At 46.0% G+C, this 9,210-nt stretch overlaps 1 protein-coding gene across 1 annotated transcript; it reads left to right on the top strand.

Annotated features, from left to right (window-relative positions):
- The first annotated feature begins 1,012 nt into the window (after positions 1-1,012).
- Positions 1,013-8,718, top strand: LOC121270308 (oocyte zinc finger protein XlCOF6.1-like). The gene is made up of 4 exons (XM_041175612.1): positions 1,013-1,108; positions 4,185-4,268; positions 5,385-5,568; positions 7,661-8,718. Exons 1-4 carry the CDS (start codon positions 1,013-1,015, stop codon positions 8,584-8,586), a joined length of 1,290 nt encoding a protein of 429 aa, XP_041031546.1. The 3' UTR covers positions 8,587-8,718.
- Positions 8,719-9,210: the final 492 nt, after the last annotated feature.

Raw genomic sequence — 9,210 nt, 5'->3', positions numbered from 1 at the left:
AGACATAGGAGCAGAAATTAGGCCATTCGGCCCATCGAGTCTGCTCCGCCATTCAATCATGGCTGATAATTTTCTCAACCCCATTCTCCCGCCTTCTCCCCATAACCTTTGATCCCCTCACCAATCAAGAACCTATCTATATCGGTCTTAAATACACTCAATGACCTGGCCTTCACAGCCTTCTGCGGTAATGAATTCCATAGACTTGAAGGAAGTAAATTTGCAGAGGATTGGAGATATAGAGAGGTAATAGGGCTGACAGGATCACTCTACAGTGAGTTGGCATGGACTCAAGTGGCTGACTGAATACTTTCTGTGCCATAATGACTCTATGATTGGAAATATATAGCGTAGCTACAGTACTATACACCAAGACAAAAAATAATAAATGTACTTTATTATAGAAGCATAAATAATATATCTAATATGTATAATATAACAATGCTAGACATATTGATGTTGTTACGATCCTCATGGAGACTGATCATTTTAAAATAAACAAATTCTCAAACAATTCTCCGAGGGCAAAATTTCATTTTATAAAAACTTTTACTGTAACAACCAAACTAAAATCAACATAATTAAACCAAAAATCAGCAAAGAAATGGAAAGGGAACGAAAAGAAACTGTTTTACTCACAGATGTTGGACACAGAAAGAAGTTTTCATGTCGTTGAAGTCAAATCGCCATTTACACCAAGTCCGTGCTCTGATTGGCTGGAGGACCAGTTTGCTTCCAGTCCTCCAGTGCTCTCCATTGGTCAATTTCCCGCATGACGTCAGTGAGGAACCTGCACCCGACCACCTGAGAGACTTTGATCTCGAGACGCTCTGAGCTATTGGCTAATGGAAACAGCTGGAAGACCGAAAGGCTCGGGTCCTCCAATCAATTAGAGCTCGGCTTTTCTTCTGTTCCCCAGCTCTCTCTGTACATGTGCAGTCTGCCGTATTTCCTCACATGCGCACCTCTCGCTTCGCCGCTCAGACGCAGCGCCCCGCCTCTCACCGCGCACATGCGCAGTCCCAGCCAGCTCGCTTGCACTGCAGACAGAGCGATTTTCCCACCGCGATGGTTTGTGGGAGCCGCGGCCGCCATTACGAAGCAGGATGTGAGCCTGACACAAAGTGTATGTGGGTCTTCACCGGATTTGACTGTGACGCCCCCTTAACGAAGCGGTTTGTTGACTTTTGGCATAAGGATTGAGACACCTGAGTGACATATTGTGGAGACCAATAGATGACTGAAACTGATCTATAGAGTCCGCATCTTCAGAGGAGGAAACTGGGGAAAATTAATTAGAGTTACAATCACTAGGGAGGAGGGACAGTTTAGAGGACATTTCGACCCTTCAATGGCGCTGCTATTACCCAACATATCTTGCGGCTGGGAATGTGCTCTATTCAGGCCACAGGAGTCCAGTGCGCAGGCGCAGAGCTGGCCTGTCTCTGGAGCATGCGCAGTGTCACTTTGCTTAGGGCTCCTCAGTGTGCGTGACCAGCTTCAGGAAATGGGTGAGAGGCGGCGGGGCGGCAGGGGAGGAATGGAGCCGGAAGGCGCGGGTGGGGAAGCTTCATAAACACATTGTGAAGGCCGCAATCCCTGAATCAGACCCTGAAGGTCCCGTGTTTGCAACCCCAGGTCTTATTCCCCTGGACCAGGCCCAGGTTAACGGCCTCGGTTCAGTGGAGCGCGAGGGCGGCCATTTGTTTTATTCATTCGCAGGATGTGGGAATCACCGGCTGGACCAGCATTTACTGTCCATCCCGAGTTGCCCTTGAGAAGGTGGTGCTGAGCTGCCTTCCTGAACCGCTGCAGTTGCTGTGGTTTAGGTGCACCCACTGTGCTGGTAGGGAGGGAGTTCAAAGATTTTGACCCAGCGACAGTGAAGGAATGGGATATATTTCCAAGTCAGGAAGGTGAGTGACTTGGAGGGGAACTTCCAGGTGGTGGTGTTCCCATCTATCTGCTGCTCTTCCCCTTCTAGATGGTAGCAGTCGTGGGTTTGGAAGGTGCTGTTGATGGAGCCTTAGTGAATTCCTGTAGTGCATTTTATAGATGGTGCGTCGGTGGTGGAGGGAGTGAATGTTTGTGGATGTGGTGCCAAAAAAGCAGGCTGCTTTGTCCTGGATGGTATCCAGCTTCTTCAGTGTTGTGGGAGCTGTACTTATCCAGGCAAGTGGGGAGTATTCCATCACGCTCCTGACTTGAGCCTTGTAGATGGTGGACAGGTGTTGGGGAGTCAGGAGGAGAGTTACTTGTCGCATGATTCTTAGCCTTTGACCTGCTGTTGTAGCCACAGTATTTATATGGCTGGTCCAGTTCAGTTTCTGGTCAATGGTAACCCCCAGGATGTTTATAGTGGGAGATTCAGTGATGGTAATGCCATTCAACATCAAGGGGCAATGGTTGGATTCTTTCTTGTTGGAGATGGTCATTGCCTGACACTTGTGTGGCGTGAATGTTATTTACCACTTGTCAGCCCAAGCCTGGATATTGTCCAGGTCTTGCTGCATTTGGACTTGGACTGCTTCAGTATCTGAGGATTGATGAATGGTGCTGAACATTGTGCAATCATCAACAAACATCCCCACTTCTCACCTTTTGATGGTAGGAAGGTCATTGATGAAGCAGCTGAAGATGGTTGGGCCTAGGACACTACCCTGAGGAACTCCTGCAGTGATGTCCTGGAGCTGAGATGACTGACCTACAACAACCACAACCATCTTCCTTTGTGCTAGGTATGACTCCAACCAGCGGAGAATTTTCCCCCTGATTCCCATTGACTCTAGTTTTGCTAGGGCTCCTTGATGCCACACTTGGTCAAATGCTGCCTTGATGTCAAGGGCAGTCACTCTCACCTCACCTCAGGAGTTCAGCTCTTTTGTCCATGTTTGAACCAAGGCTGTAACGAGGTCAGGAGCTGAGTGGCCCTGGTGGGACCCAAACTGGACATCAGTGAGCAGGTTATTGCTGAGCAAGTGCCACTTGATAGTACTGTTGATGACCCCTACCATTACTTTACTGATGATAGTAGACTGATGGGGCGGTAATTGTCCGGGTTGGATTTGTCCTGTTTTTTGTGTACAGGACGTACCTAGGCAAGTTTCCACATGGCCGGGTAGATGTCAGTGTTGTAGCTGTACTGGAACGGCTTGGCTAGGGGCGCGGCAAGTTCTGGAGCACAAGTCTTCAGTACTATTGCCGGAATGTTGTCAGGGCTCATAGCCTTTGCAGTATCCAGCACCTTCAGCCATTTCTTGATATCACGTGGAGTGAATCGAATTGGCTGAAGACTGGCATCTGTGAGGCTGGGGACCTCCGGAGGAGGCCATGTTTGTTACGCAGATACTGGGTGGGGCTTCAGGGTCCCAGTAACTAGGAGAGAAAATTATTGACTCATTGATTCTATTCTCACTCTGCACAAAGGAGCAGGTGATAGGCCCAGGTTGAGAGCTGGCATCTATAGAGCAGTAAGGTACTGCAGGGCACACGTGGCCTTCCTAAGAACATCAGAGTAGGAGCTGGAATCGACTATTCGGCCCATTGAGCCTGCGCTGCCATTCAATAAAGTCATGGTTGATCTGATTGTGGCCTTAACTCCACTCTCCTGCCTGCCCCCATAACCCTTGACTCCATTGTAGATGTAAAATCTGCTTAACTCATCCTTGACTTAATTCAATGATTCAGTCTCCACTGCTTTCTGGAGAAGAGAATTCCAATGACTAATGACCCTCTGAGGGAAGAAATTTCTCCTCATCTAGTGTTAAATGGGAGATGTCTTATTTTTAAACTGTGGCCCCTCATCTAGATTCCCCAATGAGACACATCCTGTCAGCATCTCCCCTGTAAAGAGCCCTCAGAATTTTAGATGTTTCAGAGTATAGTCCCAACTTGCTCAACCTTTCCTCCTAAGACGAACCCTCTCATTCCAGGAATCAACCTCATGAACCTTCTCTGACTTGCTTCCAATACAAGTTTGTTCCTGCTTAAGTAATTCTGGGCCAGGAGGAGAGACGTTGTGAATTTCTATCCTGGACTGACAATGATGCATGTTAGAATCTCATTTTACAGGTGGTTAGAAGGGGAGGATATACACACAGCAAACTCAAACCAAGAGAATGTTTGTCTCTTCTGAATTTCTTACCTTGACTGACACATATAACTTTTGTAATCTCCTTTTCCAGGCGCTTCCAGTGCTTCTGACATCTTTCCAGCTGCAGGCTCCAGCAGGAGATTTTAAATTTGAAAACGGTGAAATTATTTCAGAGGTGAGTACAGTTGAGCATTCATCTACAATTTAGACTTAGGGCTTTTAGTGCTGTGCTCTGATTCCATGTCTCTGAGGCTGGTGTGACTCCTCTATTGTGGATCTGAATCCATGTCGATCCATTGCTCTGTTTCACCTCTGCCACTCCCCGCGCCCTCCCCCATTGTCTAACTTATTCTGCTTCGAATAATGGGTGTATTTTAACTATGTTTGGTCTTTTACTGTTATTTCCACCAACTCTGTCTAAATGAAGTTTTCTACCAGTGTCCACCCCCCACCAATCTTTTTCAATTTATTCTTTCATGTAGTTGCTGGCAAAGCCAGCATTTGTTGCCCATCCATAATTGGTCGGCCATTTCAGAGGGCAGTTAAGAGACAACCACACTGCTGTTGGTCTGGTCTCACGTGTAGACCAGAACAGGTAAGGAGGTCGGCGGAATGAACCAGATGGGCTTTTATGACCATGGTCACTATTATTGAGATTAGCTTTTAATTCCAGATTTTATGAATTGAATTCACATTCCACCATCTGTCATGGTGAGATTTGAACCCCAGAGCATTAACCTGGGCCTTTGGATTACTACTGCAGTGACACTATCACTATGCCACTCCCCAGTGTGTTCACTGTTGATTTACCAGCTTTATCTTCCCATGGTCAGGAATTGTTTTCCTGCACTAGAGATAATTTTTCCTCCACCTCTGAGTGTACATTTCCCGTCAAATTTTGCTCCATTTTCATTCCACGTAATTCATTCTGCACATCCTGAAACATTAACTCTGCCTGGCCTGCTGAGTATTTCTAGCATTTGCTCCTTTTATTTCTGATTTCCAGCAGCTGCAGTATTTTGTTTTTGTTTTATTGCAGATTTTGCTCACATAACCAAATCTAGAAACAGAGATGGACCAATTAAGAACTGATCTGTATTGGGTTGGGTGTTGGTTGGAAAAGTTGCTCCCTGGCCTCCAGTGTTGAGCCTTTTCCATCCGGTCATGGAATGATTACAATATATAAGGAGGCCATTTAGCCATCATTCCTGTGCTGGCGCTGTGCAAGAACAATCAACAAGTCCCACTCCCCAACCCTTTCCTGATTGCCCAGCAGTTTTATTCTCTTCAGTGGCTTCAATTCCCTTTAGGTATTGACATCAGTTTGAGCTGGAGTGGAGATGGAGCAGAAGCTGCTGGGTTTAACCTCGAGAACCTTAGAACCCAGTCAGGCCCGGCAATTTCAGATGTGAAATTGGCAAGGGAGGTAGATTCTCGGGGAGATCAGGTTGCACAACGGACACTGTCCATACAACGTAACAGGATATTGTTTCAGGAACAAGTATTTCTGTAGATGGTTTTAATCTATTTTACATGTACATATTTTAAAAATGTATTCTTGGAGTTAGGGTGTCATTAACAAGACCAGGAGTTACCTGCCAATCCCCAGTTACCTGTGGAGAAGATGCTGTTTGACCTTCTTGAACCACTGCAGTCTGTGTGGTGAAGCTGGTCCCACAATACTGTTAGATAAGGAGTGACAGGTTATACACCCAGTGATGATGAAGGAATGCTGGTGTATGTCCAAATCAACAGCAATAATGTGCATTTATTTAGCACCTTTAATGTAATAGAACATTCCAAGGCACAAAAGCATCAAGCCATATAAGGGGATATTAGGGCAAGTGACCAAAATCTTGGTCACAGAGGTGGGTTTTAAGGAGTATCTTAAAAGAGGAAATTGAGATAGAGAGGCGGAGAGGTTCAAGGGTGAAATTCCAGAGCTTGGTGTGTCGACAACTGAAAGAACAGCGACTGATGGTGGAGCCATTAAAATTGGAAAAGCTCAAGAGGCCAAAATTAGATGAATACAAAGATCTTGAAGGTTTATGTGGCTGGATATGATTACAGTGATAGGGATGATCGCAGGCGTGGACAGATTTGAAAACAACAATGACAATTTGAAAATGTTGGTTCTTTTTAAATAGCAACCTTTGTCAGTCAGTGAGCACAGGGGTGATGGGTGAACAAGACTTGGTGGGAATAGCAGATTGTAGGATCACCTCAAGATTATGGGGAGCGTGAATGTGGGAGGTTGGCTTGGACTGTATTTGGACAATTAAGGCTAGAGGTAACAAAGGAATGGATGATGGTTTCAGCAGCAGATGAGCTGAGACTAGGGTGGAGTCAGGCAATGTTACTGAGGTGGAAATAGGCAGTCTCAGTGAAAACGTGGTTATGTTGTTGGAAGCTCAGTTTGGGGTGAAACATGACACATGAGGTTGTGAACAGTTTGGTTCAGCCTCAGACAGTCGCTGGGCAGAGGGATCGAGTCAGTGAATAGGGAGTGAAGTTTGTAGCAGGGATTCATCTTCCTAATATTTAATTGGTAGAAATTTCTGTTCACCCAATACTGGATGTCAGAAAAGTCAGGATAGTGTATGAGTTGGAGAGGAACTTGGAGATGATCTGATCACATACACCTCCTATCTTGGTTCTTCTGGGTGGTGGAGGTTGAGGATTTGGGAAGTTCTGTAAAAGTTCTGATATAGATATATAAAATCCCCCTCCTTTGCCCCTACCTTTCTCTCTCTCTCTCTATCCATTTGCCTGTCTCTCTGTCTCTCTCTTTCCTCCCATAGAGGGCAGTGTCTTATGTAGGTCCAGGCTGGGTAACAGGTTGCCTCTCCTGAAGGGCATTAGTGAACCAGTTGGGTTTTTATGACAATCCAGCAGTTTTCATAGTCACTTTTTCCTAGTGCCGACCCCACAAATTACCAGAATCGTTCAACTCAATTTCACAACTCGTCTTTGTGGATTCTCTCTCAATCTCTTTTTTTCTGTTTTAACTCAATTTCACATGGTATTAGAAAAGGAGGATTTGCAGTCGAGAAACTCAAACAAAACATCACATCAGGATGTGATGAGGCACCCAGTTAGTGGTAACTTGATTATCATTGGATTTTGAACATGGAAGGAAAAAGCATTGTTCATCGCGGATGAAAATGTTCTCTGTGTGGAGGAGGCTTCAGCTCATCACCTGGCCTCACGATCTACAAATTCAAATATACTGAGAAGGAACCGTGGAAAAGTTGGGTCTGTGAGGAGAGATTTAGTTACCCGTCTGAGCTGGAAACTCATTGATGCAGTCACACCAGCAAGAGGTCGTTCACCTGCTCTCTATGTTATACGGGATTCACTCTGTCATCCAAACTGTTGGCTCACTGGCAAATTCATACTGAGGAGAGATTGTTCAAATGCTCCATATGTGGGAAGTGATTCACTGAGTCATCCCACCTTATGACACACAAACGGCTTCACACTCAGGAGAGTCTTTTTAAACGCCTAGATTACGAGAAGTGCTATAAAGGCTCCTGGGAAGTGACATCCCATCAACGTGTTCACACTGACGAGAGACCGTTCAATGCTGTCATTGCGGGATTGGGTTCAGGAAATCATCTGAACTCACTGTACACCAGTCAGTTCATAGTGGGGAGAGCCCGTTCACCTGCTCCGAGTGTGGGAAGGGATTCACTCAGACATCCCACCTCATGGAACACAAGCAAGTTCACTCTGGAGTGAGGTCATTCACCTGCTCTGAGTGTGGGAAAGAATTCACTCAGTCATCCAAATTGCTGAGACATCAGCGAGTTCACACTGACAAGAGACCTTTTAAATGCCCAGACTGTGGGAAGTATTATCAAAGTTCTGGGGAATTGATGTCCCATCAATGTGTTCACACTGAGGAGAGACCATTCAAGTGTTCTCACTGTGGGATTGGGTTCAGACGATCATCCGAGCTCACTGTACACCAGCGAATTCACACTGGGGAGAGGCCTTTCACCTGCTCTGTATGTAGGAAGAGATTCATTCAGTCATCCCAATTCATGGCACACAAGCTAGTTCACACTGGGGAGAGGCCATTCACTTGCTCTGTGTGTGGGAAGGGATTCACTCGTTCATCCAACCTGCTGACACACCAGCAAGTTCACACTGACGAGAGACCTTTCAAATGCCCAGAGTGTGGGAAGTGCTATAAAAGTTCCAGGGAACTGATGCGCCATCAACGTGTTCACACTGATGAGAGACCGTTCAGGTGCTCTCACTGCGGGACTGGGTTCAGGCGATCATCTCATCTCACTGTACACCAGCGAATTCACACTGGGGTGAGGCCGTTCACCTGTACTGAGTGCGGGAAGGGATTCACTCAGTCATCTAACCTGCTGACACACCAGCGAGTTCACACTAGGGAGAGGCCATTCATCTGCTCCAAGTGTGGGAAAGCATTCTCTCAGTCATCCATCCTACTGAGACACCAGCGAGTTCATAAATGATAGCTGGAGTTGGATTTTGCTGTTAATAAAATCCGGGACTGAATGATATTCATTGCTGATGTTAATAAACTCCAGAGCAGTAATAGGTGTTAATATTGTGCATAAAAGTCAAATAAACAAGCTTTCTGTTAAGCACAGAGTATGTTGTATCTTTTTAATATCCCAAACACAAGTTGGTTCCATTTGTTCACTGTTCCTCATCTCCAACAACAAGTGTGGGGAGCTCATGGAGCTTCTTTGTCACTAAGATTGAGACAATCTGATCAGCTGCCTCTGCTGCTTCCCTCCCTTTCACTAGCCCACCAGGACAAACTGTACCTAATGTTTCCCCTTGTCTGAGCCCTGAACTCGCATCTTTCTCCAGTTTCTCTCCTATCTCCCATCATGCCCCGTCAGAGCTGATTTTGTCCATGAGACCCACTTCCTTATCCCTCAATCCTATTCCCACTAAACTGCTGACCATCCAACTTCCCCCTGTTGCTGATATTGCTAACAGTGCTCTCTCTCTTCTGGTTTTGCCCCTCTTATCTTTAAAACACAATCCTCCCCTTCCTGAAAAAAATACAACCCTTGGCTCCACTGTCTTTGCAAACTGCTGCCCAATCTCCAACCTCCCTTTCCTCT

Source organism: Carcharodon carcharias, chromosome 27 (assembly GCF_017639515.1).
Source record: "Carcharodon carcharias isolate sCarCar2 chromosome 27, sCarCar2.pri, whole genome shotgun sequence".
Taxonomy (NCBI): domain Eukaryota; kingdom Metazoa; phylum Chordata; class Chondrichthyes; order Lamniformes; family Lamnidae; genus Carcharodon; species Carcharodon carcharias.
The sequence above is the reverse complement of the archived record's forward strand: the minus strand, read 5'-3'. Positions and strand labels throughout refer to the sequence as shown.

Coding starts and splice junctions, on each gene's coding strand:
- LOC121270308 (XM_041175612.1), top strand. CDS start 1,013: ATGCGCAGTCCCAGCCAGCTCGCTTGCACTGCAGACAGAGCGATTTTC. Junction 4,269..5,384: donor ACGGTGAAATTATTTCAGAG/GTGAGTACAGTT, acceptor TATTCTCTTCAG/TGGCTTCAATTCCCTTTAGG. Junction 5,569..7,660: donor ACGGACACTGTCCATACAAC/GTAACAGGATAT, acceptor CGTGTTCACACT/GACGAGAGACCGTTCAATGC.